Here is a 20795-nt window from a genome sequence, read left to right on the forward strand (position 1 = left end):
ATTTTTTACTTACACTTATTCAAAAATAAAAAGTTTTGAAGATGTATCTTTTAGATGTAAAACATAGTGTTATAAGTAGATAAAAAACAAATGTATTTAGTGCTTTGGAGAAAAATACAGACTATGCAGTAAGTGTTACGTAATAGGCTGTAAGATTTGCCCTTAATTACTACTAAAAAGGTGAAAATGTTGAATGTATTAAGTGAAATAAAAATATTAGATCTTTATCAAATGATTTTTATCCTCAAATATTTAACATTCTTTTCTATTTACCAGCATCCTCTTACCCTGCTTAGACAGGCTTCTAAGATCCCTAAGACAAAAACTTAACACTTAATGGGTTTGATGTTATTGGGGATTAAGGAGAGTATTATACAAAAATCAAAACAAACAAAAAGACAAAACTGAAAGAAAGAAAAACACCTAACGAAATACAACATCTACTAAGACTTTTGGGAGCAGGCAGCAGTTGAGTTAAGTTACAATGAACTGTGACAGGAGTAGCTAAGTTGAAGGGAAGATCGTTTAAGGATAAGTTAATAAGTTAAAACAGCAACAACAAAATCAAAGAAAAACAAGCAAGCATCACTCTCCATGTGGCATTTACCATGCAATAAGCACTGTGTCCATGGGATTAAACCAGTCAATCCTAACTAAAGAAAATCAACCCGTAATATTCATTGAAAGGACTGATGCTGAAACTCCCAATACTTAGTCCATCTGATGTGAAGAGCCTGATCACTGGAAAAGACCCTGATGTTGGGAAAGACCGAGGGCAGGAAGAGAAGAGGACAACAGAGGATGAGATGGTTGGATGGCATCGCTGACTCAATGGACATGAGTCTGAACAAATTTCAGGTGATAGCAAACAAAGGCAAGCCTGGGATACTATAGTTCATGTGGCTGCAAAGAGTCGGATATGACAGCAAATGAACAACAAGCACCATGTTAAACCCTATATTAGTGATACTATGACCCTGACAGAGATGAAAATTCTTGGTCTTTACCCTACAGCTACTGAACCAGAAACTCTAGAGGTGGGGCTCATAAATCTGTGATTCTGATGTTGTCTAAGACTGAGAACCATGATCTGTACATTATCTTGTCTGGAAACTGAGATTTAAAAAAAAGAGAGATATAAGAAATAAACAAACCAGGATTCTTATACTCTAAATCACTTTAAGGTAAAACACAGGAGGGATTTTTAAAAAGCCAATTATTTTAATTTGCCTGGAATTAAAATATTTCTATTGTTAAGTAGCTTAAACTAGGCAACAGGATTACTGAAATTGGGTTGATAGGGTTCAATACCACAGAAATCTGGCAACTAACTCTTACTGTGTTTCAAGTTACCTAAGGGACTAGAAGTGAAAAACTTTATAAGTATCTAATGAAAGGATATTCTGAAATTACATATCATACATACATATCCAAGAGTTATACACAAGGTCTTGAACCATTAGAAGCTTCACAAATGTGTATAATAGTTAATTTTAATTTTTTTACAATGAAACATTTGCCAAGAGAAAAACCACCACTCTCTAACTGGTATAAATTTATCACTTAGCCATCTTCCATTTTTTAAATATTCAAAATATAAACTCTCATCACTTTGTATTTAGCTATTATTCACTACCACCGTTTACTACTACCTTCTTTGTGTGAATTCATGATTATGAAAATCTGGTATCAAATTAAACCTGAAAAGCTCTGCACAATTGATATAAATCTTTAAACCTAGGCATTCAAAGGTAAGCGTTAACTACTCCACCTACCTGTTAGAAGAACTAGGGGTAGAAAATATGTCAATGGCTGGTGCAGTCATTACACTCCCTGCTGAGGTGGACACAGGAGAGGCTGCAGTTGTTAAAGAGGTATGAGGTTTCTTTGCAAGTTCTTTTAGGCGCTGCTCCTGTTGAGAAAGGGCACTACCATAAGGAACCTAGAAACCAGACTGATCTGTAAGGCCTTTGAAAGAAAGTGTTCTCTAATTTTGTTTTGATAGCAGAAAGGTATTCTCTGTATTGTCAATTGTTCAATGTCAGGATGAAAAATTAAGACTACTAAATTTCATCTCGTTTGTACAAATATTTATTAAATACTGTTAGTCTGTATGTAAGTCCCAATTACTTTATGAGCATTTATACTTGCTTTTCCAAATAATTTAAGAGAATGCATACACCTACCTTTAAAGCTTTTAAACGAGCCTGTTCTTCCTCTAATGCTGCCTGCTTTTCCCTTTCATCCACTTTGGTAAGAGACAGGCCAGTGCTTGCCAGGGAAGAGACTGCGTTGGAAAGTGTTGTTGCCCTAGGATAATCAGACAAAAGTAATTCAGTTTTTGGCCAAACATTTCACATTACATCCTGGTTACAAAATGGTTTAGCAGGCTAGCCATGGATAGATACTGTAATTATGAACTAAACCTATGGAGTCAACATCAGTACTTCAGAAGAAATATTCTACCCACTCATCTAGAGGATTATTAAGAAATTAGCTGATTTACACATACATTCATTTATTAATATTTTTAACTAAATGGTAGACTTTGGAAAGGATTTGGAAAGGATTCACAATAAAGGTGAAGGACACTGCCTCTTCCAAGCCCGAGGGAGGGATCCAATGCACTGGAAAAGAGTTCACATACTTCAGGGAAAACCCTGACAGGTAAAACATAGTGAATTTCTCATTAAGAAGTGACCTTCCACTAATTTACAACCTGGGTTTTGGCAGTACTACTACAGAACATGAAAATACAAGAACCGGCAGTAAATAATGCATATGTAGATATGCTTCCCTTATAATATCCCCCAAAGATGTCATTCCCAGAGGACCCACATTTTCTCCCAAAGGAAGACTAATGTCATCCCAGTCACCAGTCCATTTGGCACCTCCTTTCTATCTGCTACCCTTTTGCCAAGCTGGAATTTTCTTTTCAAACATACTATATTTGCACATGCATATGTAATTCCTCATTCCTCACTAGTGGATTCACAGCAAGCCATCTCCTTTCCCTTAGATCAAAAACTTACCAAGATCATAAACCCCAACATTTAATTTCCATATGTTAATTCTAGGCAAAATAAACATGTGTGGTAAAGAATTCTAACCTGAAACTACTCCTCAGTGACTGCTATTAATTTTCTTTTTATCACACACCAAACACCATTAATTTCTACTCTAAGTAAACAAGTAGAAAAACTACTTAAGTTTTATATAAAAATCAATTTTATAAATAAGCCAATATAAAGATAAAACTCTGAAGACAAAGGAAGAGTAATACTGTTCTAAAGAGATTTGAAAATATTAAGAGACTAAAAAAACACACAAGGTAAATCGGTATACCTGAAGCTACTTGGCTATGTTTTGCCATTACTTTCTCAAATAATTGGGCCTTATATTTCTAAAAGCCTATTATACAAAAGTTTTTCTTCTACTAACCAATACAATAACAACATTACAAGGTCAATGAGATGATCTATATTAGTTATGATTTGCCAGGTTCATTGGTCTTAGCCTTGGAAATCAGCTAAAAGTTTAAAAGAATGATGAAAATATGTCACCAATCACCCCCAAGAACTGGCATTAGAGAAAGATGGTGAAATCTTATGTTGGACATCCTAGTTCTGAGTCCCTGAATTACTACTGCATACTTCACAGGGTTATTTGTGAGGGTCAATCAAATTTGTAAAAAGAGGCTTATAATATACCATATGAACCCATGCATTTCATCTTTAAGAGAAATACTAACATTATGAACATCATTCTAAACCACAGTTACTGTCATCATCTTAACAAATGCTGACATTTACTGAAAATAGAAACTGCCACAAAAATTTACATGTATTAATCTTTAAGAGCAACTCTCTGAGGTTGATACTATTAATAAACTTGACTTATAAATGGTGAAATCAAGATAAAGAAAAATTAAATAACTTGTAACTTCAGCTAGACTCATCTACTACTTTCTCAGAAACAGCACTACCTCTCTTTGCCCCACAAAGAATAATAATGTACCTGCTTGCAGCTGTAGAATCTTTGATTTTCTTTCCTTCCAAGGAAGCTAAATGTTGTTCCAAAGCATCAAGAAGACTACTGGGGGCCTAAATTGTACAAATATTAAGACTTTCATGATAATCACACCGTTACTCAAAGTAAATCAAGAATCATCTAATACAAGAAAGAAAAATAGGTATATTCCCCATGAATGAATTAACAGCGGCATTTTAGCTATCTAAGAATGACACTATTTTTTTATTACATAAGCATAATCTGGTAAGAGTATTAACAAACAATCAAAGCTATAAAAACTAAGTCTATGTGAACATAAGACATTAAGAAAATCCCGCAATATTTTAATATTTAACTTATTTAAATTTTAAATAAAAACAATCCTAAAAGCTGGACATATCGTTGAGTGAGCTCCAATAAATACTGAGTAACTCAAAGTGTCCAAACACTGTTTTGAAACTGACAAATGAAAGTGAAAATTAACATCAAGGAAACAAAAAATCATAGTGAGATACAACTTCTTACTCACTAGATGGTTACACAGACTAACAACATCAAATGTTGAGGATACAGAGCAAATATAACTGTCATACAATGCTGGTGGGAATACGTCTACCTTGAAAAAAGACATGGATTTTTTTTTTTAAAGAAAGCTAAATATACACCTACCTTAATTACCCAATTCCATTTCTAACTATTTAAGAGATAAGCGTATCTCCACAAGAAAAGACTTGTAAGCAGCTTTATTTGATGGTTTAGTAGCTAAGATGTGTTTGACTTTTGCGACCCAATGGACTATATCCTGCCAGGCTCCTCTGTCCATGGGATTTCCCAGGCAAGAATACTGGAGTGGGTTGCCATTTTCCTTCTCCAGAGGATCTTCCCAATCCAGGAAACAAACCCAAGTCTCTTGTATCTCCTGCACTGCAGGTGGATTCTTTACTGCTGAGACACCAGGGAAGCTCCAGCTTTATTTACAACAGTTAAAAAACTGTAAATAATCCAAAAATTTCCAAATTTTCCAATTTAGAAAAGAGACAAAACTGTGGTAAATTCACATGATGGAATACTATTCAGCAATTAAAAAGAATTAATTAATGGTGTATCTAATATATAGACAGCTCTCAAAACATGATGAGCAAAAGAAGCCACACATAAAAAGTCATATGATTCCATTTATGTTAAATTCAAAAACTGATAAAAATTACTCTATTAGAATTCAAAATAGTGATTTGTGTGGAGCGGATTAGGGGTGACTAGAGGGGGACAGAGGCTGATGGAAACAATTTACATCTTAAGTGGTGTGTTGATTATACGAGTGCTTACGGTTATCAATCCTCATTCAAACAGATATTTACCTCAATTTTTTTTAAAGACTAGCTTGAAACCCTCTGTCTATGTGTCAAATCTCAACTGAATATGAACAGTTAATTACTTATTTTCCAAAGGAAACCTTTTCAGTGAGCTGAAAAGGAAATGTGCACTACTTTTTAAGTGAAGCAAATACATTAGTGGCATTCACTTACACCAAATATTCTCTAGGATTTGATACAAAGTTTCTGAATTACACGTATCCAAAAGCAGTTGGAAGAGACAGTGCTAGCTAATTTCTGTGTCAACTATGACCTGAACAACTTCCTTCATCCTGTATTTTCTCTCTCTATATCAAGCCCTTAGCACAAGACAGACATGGTAGGAAACGTGAACTTCTGTGTTGATCTGAGGACACATGTGCAATCCCTCAACCCCAACAAATCAGCAGCCCAACTATTTCCACTTTTTAAAAATTTCCACTCGTGTATAACTACCATCTTTCCTAAAGTATAATACCATGCATACTAAAGTACAGACACATATGATAGTATGGCCTGAGGTTGATCTTTTTACTTTTAAATTTATTTATTTTAAACTTTTTATTTATATTGGCATATAGCCCATTAACAACGCTGTGATAGTTTCAGGTGGACGGCAAAGGGACTCAGCAATATTATATACATGTATCCATTCTCACCCAAACTCCCTTCCCATCTGAAACTGTCAAATCAGCTTATACTGTTCAAACAATGACTCTTAGCCTATAGCAATAATGTGCTCAATCTTAATCAGGTCAATTATTTCATGTGGGCATATACAAAAATTTTTATTTGTATACAATTCATAACTAGATCTAGTATATACCCTTAGCCTGGAGATCAAAGAGATGAATCACAACAAGTGAGTACAGAGAAAAACAGTAAGAACCATTAACAAGCAAAGTATTTAAAAGAATCCCAGAATGACTGAAAATAAGGTAAAAGAGATAACTACTGAGGAGAGAGTTAATACATAAGGGTAGTTTATGCCAGGTCCTTTCATTCTTAATACTCAATAAACAAACACCAGAAAAGGCCAGAAAAAACTGCAGGTTTAAAGTTTCCTTCCTAAAATTTTTTTAAGATAAGGATAATAAAAAATAATATTATAGTAGCTAACACTGAGTGCTTAATGTGCTAAATGTTTTTTAGGTCTTAACTCTTAATCCTCCCAACTGAGGCAGGTGGGTATTGTAATATCTACATTTTAGAAATAATGAAACTGAAGCAGAGAGTAACTTCCCTAGATCACAGGGCCAGCTGGTGCCACAGGCAGGACTCAAGAGCAATGTTTTGAGGTTTATACTGATGCTTTTGAACTGTGGTGTTGGAGAAGACTCTTGAGAGTCCCTTGGACTGCAAGGAGATCCAACCAGTCCATCCTGGACTAGAGATCAGTCCTGGGTGTTCAATGGAAGGACTGATGCTGAAGCTGAAACTCCAATACTTTGGCCACCTCATGCGAAGAGTTGACTCATTGGAAAAGACCCTGATGCTGGGAGGGATTGGGGGCAGGAGGAGAAGGGGATGACAGAGGATGAGATGGCTGGATGGCATCACCGACTCGATGGACATGCGTTTGGGTAAACTCTGGGAGTTGGTGATGGACAGGGAGGCCTGGCATGCTGCAATTCATGGGGTCGCAAAGAGTCGGACACGACTGAGAGACTGAACTGAACTGAATCTATCTACCTGAGTCAAAGAGCCAAAGTGGAAGGTTTCAAACTGGAAAAACAAATCCTGTGTAAGATAATTCTCTACCAATAGTACAGTGAAGATTCTGTTTTTAAAACACCATTCTCTAAGTTCAGTTCTTACTTTTTTTGGGGGGGAGGGGGGCGGGTATGGTAATGATGATGAGAAACAGAGACTAAAAGGGAATAAACTAAAAGAACAGCAGAGTACTGGCTGGTTCCACCAAGAAGAAATGAGTAGACTTTTATATGGTTATAATGTTAGAACAATCAGCAGCAATATATCAAAACATTAAAAATCAAGAAAAATTACACTGATCTTGACAGCAAGAGCTGCATATTATTCATCTTTGTACCCTTCAGACCTAGTAGAACACAGCAGACACAGACTGACATTACAACAATACTTACCTGTGAAAGATCTGGTATATCACCTCTGTCAATTCCAACTTGCTGTAAGAAGAAGCAGCATCGTATTTAATAGACAAAATTACAATAAGGGGTTTCATAAGTAAAATTTAGAAAATAACATTTATGACTAGTACTATAAGCAATATTTTAGGAAGAATTCTTTAATCCCCACAGATATCATTCAATACTTCTAAAGACTTAGGTATTATGTGATGGCTCTAAAAGTTCTAACAGGAGGGGAAGGAGAGCTGGAAATTCAACAAGGCTACTAAGTTACCATCTCCACATCCTCAAAACACCTAAAGAAGCTACCTTGTCACAATCTGAAAAATTCATCATTTCTGTGACAAAAACACTACACCAAGAGTTAGAAAGGCTGACCATGAAAAAGCCTGTTGGAGCATAAGAAGAAGTTACGGAACAAACCTAACAACAATGACTCACTCTTTCACCATAAAGTACACTTTCCCTGCAGTCACCACAGATTTCAAACCTACATTCACTCAAGCAGGACAGGTTTTATACAAATACCAAGTGATATTTAACCAGGATATAACTGTCCCCACAAAGCAATCCCAACACACTTTCATGATGCTCAGGTACTAGGCAAATTCCAGCAAAGAAGACAAAAACCGTTCTTATTTATTCCAAAACCCTAATTTAAAAATTCTTTTCCCTCCAGTGAAAATAGTCATATTTATGCTATATGACTATTTCATTTTCTAATCACTCTCCCTTTCTTTTCTCAACCTTTTAAGGGCCAATTCCAGAATGGTATCAGTAGAAAATTTGATAAAATAATTCATACTAAGATCTTCAAAGCTAATCACTGAATGATATATTTGTCATCTTCAAACACATTTGAAAAAGTTACTTGAGTCTTCACTCCAAGAACTAAGGTCTCATAATGAAACTGTGAGCCCAAAGACCACTTCATCAAAGAATATTCTTAAGGTAGGGGAGTATTCCTATGGAGTGGATGGTTCATTCCGTTGCAGGGTACGACCAGCAGATCTGGAGGCGAATAAAGGCTTAAAACTTAAGTCAGTATATACAACTTATCAAATGCAAAGAACAAAAGCCAAAGGGAAAGGTCAACAAAGTAAACGTATTTAAAGAATTTACTAGAATCATCATAAATACTACTTCTTTCTGGTTTTTGCACGTGACTGACCCTAAAGATATGGGGGAAAAATTGATTTCTCCTTGAGAGATATTTTAAATCAAAATAAATTTCAGTATACTTCATAAAATAGTTTTAACACCACAAAGCTATTTTCTTCAAAGGTCTCATCATCTTTTTATATCTTACTCCACCTGCTACAGAATAAAACATCACTACGGTAATAGAGGCAGAATCACCAACTTGCCAGTTTCAGATGAACTACTTCGATATTACTGATCAATAATATAATGTATTCATCTTTTAGAATTACCCTAACAAGACACCTCTGGTAATAATAGGTAGATGGAAGAGAAAGGGAAAACAAAAACTCTTTAAGTGCTGCCCTTGTGGAAGCAAGATGATGTCTATAAGCATTACCACAACTACCTTCTGTGACTCTCAGAAACTCATTTTTCAAAAAGATTTACAAAATTAATTATTCTATAACCTACATTCATAGCTTTCATAAACAATGACAAACAATAAATGCATTAAGTTCACTTCTGAAGGGAAGAAAACATTCTGAACCATATGGCTCTGGTTGCAAGTCTTACTGAAGGAAGGAGAGCTGCACTAACATAGAATATTCTTTACCACATTTAATAGAATAAATCTTCTATGATATACAGCCAATTCCAAACATAAAAATCACCACCATCTACCTGATTTTACAGAGAAAGCATTTAAAAATTAGGTTACTTTTTCGTATTCAATACTAGATTAAACACACAGGGTAATACTCAATGTTATACCGTATTCATACGATAACATGAATATGTATACGTATAACGTATATGTATTTATGTATGAATACATATAATGTATTCATAACAGCACAGAATGCGATATAGTGTAGTGTTATAACTGAATATGTACCTTACTATATTTAAGACACTTCTTTCACTTGGGTAAAGACTGATTTCTTTGAAATGTACACTTAAAGACAAAGAAACCAAGTTAAGAGATACAGTCATTTAAACACAGTTTACCTCTGCAACTTTGAGAAACTCTGAGATTCTAGTCATCCTAGTCAGGAACTTCTTATAGATGTCAAGACCTTCTTTGCACTGGTTCTTTTTCATATCAAAATATTTTTCTGCCAAAAACAGATTATAAACATACTTTTATTCATATCAAAATATAATACTCAAAAGAGAAAAAAGATTTAAAACAGCCGATGGTATACTGATGTCTCAGAAAACACATTCACCCTACAGAAAAAAGTGTTAAATTAGCTTAGGTATTCAAAGCAAGTTAAAATAGAGATGCTGCTATATTAAAAATTAAGAAATTATGATTTTACTATTACCAGTTTTTCCTACAATACTTCTTCCCTAACAATTCTCTAAGTATAATTTGCATGTTAATATAGATCACATTTGACTCCATTTAAAACAGTGCTAAATGCCTATTTCCAAATACTCTAAATAATATTAAGAAAGATGGCAACTTTTCTAAGTCCAGATGTCACTTGGAAAACTAATTTAACCTACATAAACAGCAGTAAAGAGCTTAATTTATACCAAGGTGGGAGACTATACTTTCTAAAACTTTGTAAAAATCTTTCCATTTTTCACTTGTGGGAAAAAAAAAAAAGTTTCCCTATCTCCATGGATTAAAGCATCCCTAAATGAGTTTGTATTACCCCTGCCTATGAAAATCAAATTTAAATAAATTATTTTTAAAAAATTACTGAAAAGGGAGAACATATATATTTGAGTAAATATATCTGACATCTTGACACCTGATACTTTGACACTCTTTGCAGTATTACTTTTCTACTCCATTCAAACTCCATTGAAAAAAATTAGCATCTCTAGGCAAAACTGAATGCCCTATATACCTAATACACAATAAAGCACCACATACTCCTAAAATGCCTCAAATGTAAAAAACATCCTTTAAAAAAGTATTTATTTTAAAATAATTATCAATCTAAAAATTAGGTTTCGAAAAAAGTACCAATTTTACAATTAAAAATTCATTTTGGAATAAACTGAGGAAATTATTTTCCTGAGACAGAAAATTCCAACTTAATTTTTAAGAAATTTTTCTATTTCTGAAAATAAAACTGATAGAAAAAAATACAGATGTATCTAAAAAGTGCATAGTTCATCTGGCTGAACATTCTAATTGTATAATTATTTAATCACTTAGCATGTGTAGTCAGGTATAAAATTCTTTTCTCCAAACTGTTCAATGAATAACTATATCTCAATGAATTTTAAGGCAGCTTTAAGTAATAACTAAGACAATATTATTTATCAATGACACAAGATAAGAAATAAAGCGTTATTAAACGATAGAAATATTTACCCAACAGGTTAATAATTCCTTCATTGTATGCTGCAAACAGTCTAATGGCATCTTTGAACAGGAGCATGAAGGCAGCATTTATTACCCCATTTGTAAGTTCGTTGCTATTAACCTGGAAAAAAAAAACACATTAGCTAATGTTCTGTTCTAAAATGACAATGACTTCCTTCAAAGTAAAATACAATGAATTCAAACACTTAGGTGTAGGACAGAAAAAGACATTTATCTCTAGCAATCAGAGTCACAGCCATACAGTGCAAAAATATTAATCGAAGAATTCATTTAAAAGCCACAACACAAACCCTATAACACTGAATTTAGTTCAGAAATAAGTCAGTGAGAACAAAAGTACCCTTCAACTCTTGAAATTCTTAGGCTACATCTCAGAAGTATTTTAAGTTCATTTCAACATTAAATACTTCTAGTTACAAAATAAAGCCCATTTCTAAGTTCACTTCAGTCATGAAGAATTTACTGAATGTTTCTAAATAAAAAAAATATTTATTAAATGGCTACTATAATCACCAAAGAACTGAATTAAGCTAGGTAGAAAATATTTTTTTAAAAGAAATAATTTTCCCAATATTACAAACAAACTGAACTTCAAAATGGTTATAATATTCTACCTCATATGGTTACAGAATTAACTGACATACTCATGTAGAGTCTGATGCAGTATTTTACACATAAATGTTCAATATTTATTTTTTCTTAAACTTTTTATTTTGTATTGGGTATATCTGATTAACAATGTTGTGCTTGTTTCAAATGAAAAGAGAAGGGACTCACCCATATATATACATGTATCCAATGATCAATATTATTAGTGACTCATGCTTTAATAAAACAAAAAAAGCAGTTGTCTACCAAGATATATGAGAAATACCTTTAGCTTAACAAGAAAATAATCAAAAGGATAGAACAAGTTACTTAAGTTCCTTTTAAGATAACTGTGGTGGTGGTGGTTCAGTTGCTAAGTTGTGTTGGCTCTTATGACCCCATGGACTCTAGCCTATCAGGCTCTCATTCCATAGATTGTCCAGGCAAGAATACTAGACTGGGTTGCCATCTAGACAACTAAGTACATGATAATTAACTTGTTAGGTAAAGAAAAATATAAGCTGAATGGTAAGCAACAAATTGGTAAATATTTTCAGAATATCTGACAAGATCAATCTGCATTATAGAGAGAATTCTATAAGACAATTCACAAAATAAAAAATACATATAGCTAATAATGTGAAAAGAAGTTCAACTTCACCAATACGCAAATTAAAAGAATCAAATTAAATTACTGAACTATCCTCTCTTGACTACCAGACTAGTAGGTATCAAGACAGTCAAAACCAAGGTATTACTCTACACCAATAAGAACAAAGAAAAACAGGTACCTATTGACTAGTGACTGGCTCAACCCTTTTGGAGTATAATTTGGCAATATTTATTAAAAACTTAAATGTTTATGGCCTTTGACCATCTAATTCTTTGTCTAGGGCATTAATTCTATATAAATAGGCTTACAAATGTATGCTGCTGCTAAGTCGCTTCAGTTGTGTCCGACTCTGTGTGACCCCATAGACGGCAGCCCACCAGGCTCCGCCGTCCCTGGGATTCTCCAGGCAAGAACACCGGAGTGGGTTGCCATTTCCTTCTCCAATGCATGAAAGTGAAAAGTGAAAGTGAAGTCGCTCAGTCGTGTCTGACTCTTAGCGACCCCATGGACTGCAGCCTACCAGGCTCCTCCATCCATGGGTACTCCTCCAGCCAAGAGTACTGGAGTAGGGTGCCATTGTCTTCTCCGTATAAATGTATAGATACACTATTATCTAATACACACATGGAGTATCTAGTATCCCTCCCTTCTGTTTTTTCCTCCCATTTTCTGAACTAAAAAACCAAATGCCCTAAACATTTATCAACAAGTAACGTGTTAGTCGCTCAGCTGTGTCCAACTCTTTGCAACCCCATGGACTGTAGCCCGCCACACTCCTCTGTCCATGGGATTTTCCAGGCAAGAATACTGGAGTGGATTGCCATTTCCTTCTCCAGCAGATTTTCCCAGCCCAGGGATTGAAGCCAGGTCTCCTGCATTGCAGGCGGGTTCTTTACCATCTGAGCCATCTGGAAAGCAATAAATTATTACATACAACAAAGTATAATACATTGAAAAGAACATGCAATTTTATAAAGATACCCACAATAAATCAAGTGGAAAAAAAAATCATGGTTGGATGTTTTCTCTATAAAAATCAAAATAAAGTTTAGCAGTCACATTAATCCCCTGTCTTCTGGACTAGGAGCCAGCAAACTAGGGGCGTGACTCAGTACTTCAGACTGTGCAGCCCACAGGATCTGTCACAACTTCTTGGCCCCATTATTACCGCAAAGAAAGCAGCCATGTAACCAATGAGCCTGTTCTAAAACCACTATTGTGGACACTGAAATACAAATTTCATATACTTTTCACCTATTTAAAAAATTCTTTTATTACTAGCAACCATTCAAAAATGTGAAAATACCCCTTTTCTATTATTTGCAACCATTTAAAAATGTTCTCAGTTCACAAGCCACATAAAAAAACAGTAGCTTGAGAATCTGCTCTAGTCTCTAAAGTACCTATGGGATGCATTTACTCAATGTTTATTGAACACTATCTATGTGCCACACAGTACTGACAACAGGGATACTGCAGAGAAAAGCAAAGCTGGTCCCTGGCCTCCAGAAGTTAAAGATTATCAAGTAACAGCACAGCATTAAAGGAAAATCAATTTCAGCATAAAACTGTCACAGTTTCAATCACTAACTTACACTTACAAGGTCTAAAATAAAATACCTTAAGCTAGATGCACCAAAAAAGATGACTTGAAAATGCTAACACCCAACATCAGTTCAGTTCAGTTCAGTCGGTCAGTCATGTCCGACTCTTTGCGACCCCATGAAGTGCATCATGCCAGGCCTCCCTGTCCATCACCAACTCCTGGAGTTCACTCAGACTCACGTCCATCGAGTCAGTGATGCCATCCAGCCATCTCATCCTCTGTTGTCCCCTTCTCCTCCTGCCCCCAATCCCTCCCAGCATCAGAGTCCTTTCCAGTGAGTCAACTCTTCCCACGAGGTGGCCAAAGTACTGGAGTTTCAGCTTTAGCATCATTCCTTCCAACACCCAACATACTACAAACAAATAACAAAGCTAGAAACTCAGTTCAAGTAGCAGTCATTAAAACAAAAATCCCAGGGAAAACAGAGTCCTTGGGCAATAGCTATACGATACATTGTTACAAGTATATTTGAACTTCCCTTTATTTCTTAATAACTGTCATGCTTTGAGTTCTGCAAAGTGGACAAAAAGTGAAATCTTAAGACAGTCATAAGGAAAATTTTTGTACATTTTTAACATCTAAAAACCATTATCAAAAAAAGCAGATTTTCACATCAATCTCTTCACCTCTCCATCACTTTCTTCAGCTTCAGTTGAGTTCAGTTCAGTCGCTCAGTCGTGTCCAACTCTTTGCGACCCCATGAATCGCAGCACGCCAGGGCTCCCTGTTCATCACCATCTCCCGGAGTTCACCCAAACTCACGTCCATCAAGTCGATGATGCCATCCAGCCATCTCATCCTCTGTTTTCCCCTTCTCCTTCTGCCCCCAATCCCTCCCAGTATCACAGTCTTTTCCAATGAGTCAACTCTTCGCATGAGGTGGCCAAAGTACTGGAGTTTCAGCTTTAGCATCAGTCCTTCCAAAGAAATCCCAGGGCTGATCTCCTTCAGAATGGACTGGTTGGATGTCCCTGCAGTCCAAGGGACTCTCAAGAGTCTTCTCCAACACCACAGTTCAAAAGCATCAATTCTTCGGCACTCAGCTTTCTTCACAGTCCAACTCTCACATCCATACATGACCACTGGAAAAACCACAGCCTTGACTAGACAGCCCTTTGTTGGCAGAGTAATATCTCTGCTTTTCAATATGCTATCTAGGTTGGTCATAACTTTCCTTCCAAGGACTAAGCGTCTTTTAATTTCATGGCTGCAGTCACCATCTGCAGTGATTTTGGAGCCCCCAAAAATAAAGTCTGACACTGTTTCCACTGTTTCCCCATCTATTTCCCATAAAGTGATGGGACCAGATGCCATGATCTTAGTTTTCTGAATGTTGAGTTTTAAGCCAACTTTTTCACTCTCCACTTTCACTTTCATCAAGAGGCTTTTGAGTTCCTCTTCACTTTCTGCCATAAGGGTGGTATCATATGCATATCTGAGGTGATTGATATTTCTCCCGACAATCTTGATTCCAGCTTGTGCTTCTTCCAGCCCAGCATTTCTCGTGATATACTCTGCATAGAAGTTAAATAAGCAGGGGGACAATATACAGCCTTGACATACTCCTTTTCCTATTTGGAACCAGTCTGTTGTTCCATGTCCAGTTCTAACTGTTGCTTCCTGACCTGCATACAGATTTCTCAAGAGGCGAGAAATGGTATTTCTCAGGTGGTCTGGTATTCCCATCTCTTTCAGAATTTTCCACAGTTGATTGTGATCCACACAGTCAAAGGCTTTGGCATAGTCAATAAAGCAGAAATAGATGTTTTTCTGGAACTCTCTTGCTTTCTCCATGATCCAGCGGATGTTGGCAATTTGATCTCTGGTTCCTCTGCCTTTTCTAAAACCAGCTTGAACATCAGGAAGTTCACGGTTCACATATTGCTGAAGCCTGGCTTGGAGAATTTTGAGCATTACTTTTCTAGCATGTGAGATGAGTGCACTTATGCGGTAGTTTGAGCATTCTTTGGCATTGCCTTTCTTAGGGATTGGAATGAAAACTGACCTTTTCCAGTCCTGTGGCCACTGCTGAGTTTTCCCAATTTGCTGGCATATTGAGTGCAGCACTTTCACAGCATCATCTTTCAGAATTTGAAATAGCTCAACTGGAATTCCATCACCTCCACTAGCTTTGTTCGTAGTGATGCTTTCTAAGGCCCACTTGACTTCACATTCCAGGATGTCTGGCTCTAGGTCAGTGATCACATCATCGTGATTATCTGGGTCGTGCAGATCTTTTTTGTACAGTTCTTCTATGTATTCCTGCCACCTCTTCTTAATATCTTCTGCTTCTGTTAGGTCCATACCATTTCTGTCCTTTTTCAAGCTCATCTTTGCATGAAATGTTCCCTTGGTATCTCTAATTTTCTTGAAGAGATCTCCAGTCTTTCCCATTCTGTTGTGTTCCTCTATTTCTTTGCATTGGTCGCTGAAGAAGGCTTTCTTATCTCTTCTTGCTATTCTTTGGAACTCTGCATTCAGATGCTTATATCTTTCCTTTTCTCCTTTGCTTTTCGCTTCTCTTCCTTTCACAGCTATTTGTAAGGCCTCCCCAGACAGCCATTTTGCTTTTTTGCATTTCTTTTCCATGGGGATGGTCTTGATCCCTGTCTCCCCTACAATGTCACGAACCTCCATCCATAGTTCACAGGCACTCTATCAGATCTAGTCCCTTAAATCCATTTCTGACTTCCACTGTATAATCATAAGGGATTTGATTTAGGTCATATCTGAATGGTCTAGTAGTTTTCCCTACTTTCTTCAATTTAAGTCTGAATTTGGCAATAAAGAGTTCATGATTTGAGCCACAGTCAGCTCCTGGTCTTGTTTTTGCTGACTGTATAGAGCTTCTCCATCTTTGGCTGCAAAGAATATAATCAATCTGATTTCGGTGTTGACCATCTGGTGATGTCCATGTGTAGAGTCTTCTCTTGTGTTGTTGGAAAAGGGTGTTTGCTATGACCAGTGCATTTTCTTAGCAAAACTCTATTAGTCTTTGCCCTGCTTCATTCTGTATTCCAAGGCCAAATTTGCCTGTTACTCCAGGTGTTTCTTGACTTCCTACTTTTGCATTCCAGTCCCCTATGATGAAAAGGACATCTTTTTTCGGTGTTAGTTCTAAAAGGTCTTGTAGGTCTTCACAGAACCGTTCAACTTCAGCTTCTTCAGCGTTACTGGTTGGGGCATAGACTTGGATTACTGTGATACTGAATGGTTTGCCTTGGAAACGAACAGAGATCATTCTGTCGTTTTTGAGATTGCATTCAAGTACTGCATTTCAGACTCTTTTGTTGACCATAATGGCTACTCCATTTCTTCTGAGGGATTCCTGCCCACAGTAGTAGATATAATGGTTATCTGAGTTATGTTCACCCATTCCAGTCCATTTTAGTTCACTGATTCCTAGAATGTCGACGTTCACTCTTGCCATCTCTTGTTTGACCACTTCCAATTTGCCTTGATTCATGGACCTGACATTCCAGGTTCCTATGCAATACTGCTCTTTACAGCACTGGACCTTGCTTCTATCACCAGTCACATCCACAAATGGGTATTGTTTTTGCTTTGGCTCCATCCCTTCCTTCTTTCTGGAGTTGTTTGTCCACTGATCTCCAGTAGCATATTGGGCCCCTACTAACCTGGGGAGTTCCTCTTTCAGTATCCTATCATTTTGCCTTTTCATACTGTTCATGGGGTTCTCAAGGCAAGAATACTGAAGTGGTTTGCCATTCCCTTCTCCAGTGGACCACATTCTGTCAGATCTCTCCACCATGACTCGCCCGTCTTGGGTGGCCCCACGGGCATGGCTTAGTTTCATTGAGTTAGACAAGGCTGTGGTCCTAGTGTGATTAGACTGACTAGTTTTCTGTGAGTATGGTTTCAGTGTGTCTGCCCTCTGATGCCCTCTTGCAACACCTACCGTCTTACTTGGGTTTCTTTGGCTTGTATACCCTATAATATAGCAGGGATTATGGAAGCACCACCAAAGAAATCAGAGTAAATCTTAAGCAATTATTAAAATATAAAGTAATCTGATTTGGGGCTACATTTACAGAAAATCCTTAGCCAAATAGGATAATAGTGTGAAAAAATTAGTCTATGACAACTTGAGATTAAAAAATCTAATTAAAATGATGAAATTTTTAAAATACCCAATTACAAAAGCATTTATGTAATCAACTTACATTAAAATCAAGAAGGGCATCCATTTGATTCTGAATAATTGGTACAGTTTTTAGGAGTTTTTCTGTGTTCATGGTTCTCATAACTCCATCAGCCCTGTTTAAGGAAAAAAACAATTGAGTTTGTTATTAAATCTATATTTCAAATTCCCAACTGGTTCTCTATTTAAACAGAGAACAAGTTGTTACCAAACTTCACACGTTTTTATGTCATTATTGAACCTGATACCTCAAGTAGAAATCATATAGAAAAACAAAAACAGAAAATACCGTATGTCCAATATCAAAGTGCTCATTTCAAACTAAAAAGATGTAAAACATGAGACATAAAAATAAAAGCTTACAATATATAACCAGGTTTATACTATACTTTTCACATGAGGAAATCATCTGATGCTCACACTACTCATTCATCTAAAGGGCATTTCCCTCAAATCACTAAAGAGGACACAGCACTTGAATACAAGTCTTGGCAAGTACCACTTTATTTAAAGTAGTTTATCTGTGCTCAAATCAAAATTATTTTAGGGATTCCTTGGTGGTCCAGTAGTTAAGAATCCTCCTTGTAATGCAGGGAATGCTGATTGGTACCCTGGTCTGGGAAGATCCCACTTGCCACTGGGCAACTAAGCCCCTGTGCCAAAACGGCTGAGCTTGCGCTCTGGAGCCTGTGAGCTGCAATTACTGAACTCAAGTGCAGCAGCTACTAACGCCTCGGGCCCTGGAGCCAGCGCTCCTCAACGAGAGGGATCACCGGAATGAGAAGCCCGTGCCCCACAACAAAGAGGAGCCTCTGCTCTCCACAACGAAAGAAACCTGTGCACAGCAACAAAGGCCCAGCATAGCCATAAATAAAACATGAAGTTATATACTCAAATATATACAATTAAAAAAAATTTTATTACAATATAAAGGACAGTTTTACCAAGTCATTCTAATCGGGCCACTGAAATAAGTGATGCTTAAGAGAAACTGTTTTTAATAAAATACTCTGTTACATATTTCCAAAGAAAGATAAATATCAGCAGTACCAAATAAATTAGAATTTTATGAAACTGACACCAAAAACATTAAATAAGAGGCAATAGAGTTAACACACACAACTAACACCAATATGTTTATTATAGACCAGGCTTCTGTCTTATGGGCTTGGTGTATGTTTTTCAAATTTTCAGAAAAATCCTGCAGGTGGTCTTGTCCCATCTTATAGACAATGAAATTTTAGGTTCATTGAGGTTATGAGAGTATCTAACGTCAGAAAACAAATTGATTTTAGGGTCAGTGTGTATGTAAACCCAAGTGTATAAGACTCTAAAGCAGAGCTTTTCATAAACTTCTGGTAGAGGAATAAGGCCCTTTCAAAAAAATGTATGGATGTTCCCTCATTTGCAAATGATCCATACTTAGAAATAGCTGTTCTACCCTAAGCTATCTCTTAAAACACAACTCCAGATACCAGAAAAACAATTAAGCTATGAAAAGCAAAAACAGTTCTTTGCAGGACAAGAGTTTAAAGAACAAACATTGGACTGCCTTATGTAGGCAGCTGTTGACCAGTTTTAGTCCAACAACCCTCGCAAATAAGATGTGTTAACTCATACATACCCATGTCCTCACTGACTGGTACCAGCTTCAGGGGTTTGGGATGAGGACCTCACCCCCTCTTTGCAGCCCTTTCTTTATACCCACACATGTCACACTCCCTGTTTTATCAGTCACTGTTGGTCCCTTTAGTTCTCCCTCCCTCTCCTTGCTAAGTGATTTTTTGACCTTCTGGTCACTTCCCCTGTATCATGAAAGACTTCAACATTGGCTCAGTTTTTCTCAGTTAATTTCAACATCTTACGTGCACAATCAATCCAACATCTTGATCTCAAAGGCCCTTAACCACATCCCCTATTCTCACAGTCATGTCCTGACCGTCAGTTCAGTTCAGTTCAGTCGCTCAGTCGTGTCCGACTCTTTGCAACCCCATGAACTGCAGCACGCCAGGCCTCCCTGTCCATCACCAGCTCCCGGAGTTCATCCAAACTCACGTCCATCGAGCCGGTGATGCCATCCAACCATCTCATCCTCTGTTGTCCCCTTTTCCTCCTGCCCCCAATTCCTCCCAGCATTAGAGTCTTTTCCAATGAGTCAACTCTTCGCATGAGGTGGCCAAAGTACTGGAGTTTCAGCTTTAGCATCATTCTTTCCAAAGGACACCCAGGGCTAATCTCCTTTAGGATGGACTGGTTGGATCTCCTTGCAGTCCAAGGGACTCTCAAGAGTCTTCTCCAACACCACAGTTCAAAAGCATCAATTCTTCGGTGCTCAGCTTTCTTCACAGTCCAACTCTCGCATCCATACATGACCACTGGAAAAACCATAGCCTGGACTAGATGGACCTTTCTGCCTGCCAAGAAACCACATTATCCCTAGCCCCCATTACCACTCCCTTACCCTCAATGTAAGAAAAAGCCAAGATTCAGACACCTCATCCTGACAAATCACCTTTTAACTTTCTAGCTACCTTGGTCAAGTGTCCCATGACAAAAACTATTTGACTTCATCATAAACTCCAATGTATCAACCCTACCACTACCCATATTGATCCCTTCTAGTTTTCCCTTCTTTCATCTAGCTCATAATTCCAAAGATAAGTATTATCATGCCCTTGCAAATACCCTTCACCCTCTTGCACCTCTCCTTCCCTTGCACTCTTCTGGCAAATCCACAATTTTCATTCATTATTCAACGTACTCTAGTGTAAGCTCCACTTTTACCTCTATGTTGCCTCTCCAGTGGATACTAGGCCAACATTACTTGACTAGACTTCTCAGCAGCACTCAAACTTTTTCCTCCTT

General features: G+C 36.9%; 1 protein-coding gene across 20 annotated transcripts in view; it reads right to left on the reverse strand.

The window, feature by feature from the left end:
- PICALM (phosphatidylinositol binding clathrin assembly protein) overlaps positions 1 to 20795 on the reverse strand; it is a 101447-nt gene that overhangs the window by 35532 nt on the left and 45120 nt on the right. For all 20 annotated transcript variants that reach the window (XM_086384707.1, XM_086384702.1, XM_086384705.1 and 17 more), the window contains 7 exons: positions 17953 to 18046; positions 10950 to 11061; positions 9623 to 9729; positions 7469 to 7510; positions 4018 to 4103; positions 2187 to 2310; positions 1776 to 1912 (listed from right to left, as the gene is read on the reverse strand). In XM_086384707.1, the coding sequence (XP_086240833.1) occupies positions 1776 to 1912; positions 2187 to 2310; positions 4018 to 4103; positions 7469 to 7510; positions 9623 to 9729; positions 10950 to 11061; positions 17953 to 18046 (702 nt within the window). The remainder of the gene's footprint in view (positions 1 to 1775; positions 1913 to 2186; positions 2311 to 4017; positions 4104 to 7468; positions 7511 to 9622; positions 9730 to 10949; positions 11062 to 17952; positions 18047 to 20795) is intronic.

The sequence above is a fragment of the Bos grunniens genome, chromosome 29 (genome assembly GCF_055505025.1).
Source record: "Bos grunniens cultivar Pamir isolate PY7600 chromosome 29, Bosgru_T2T1.0, whole genome shotgun sequence".
NCBI classification, from domain to species: Eukaryota; Metazoa; Chordata; class Mammalia; order Artiodactyla; family Bovidae; genus Bos; species Bos grunniens.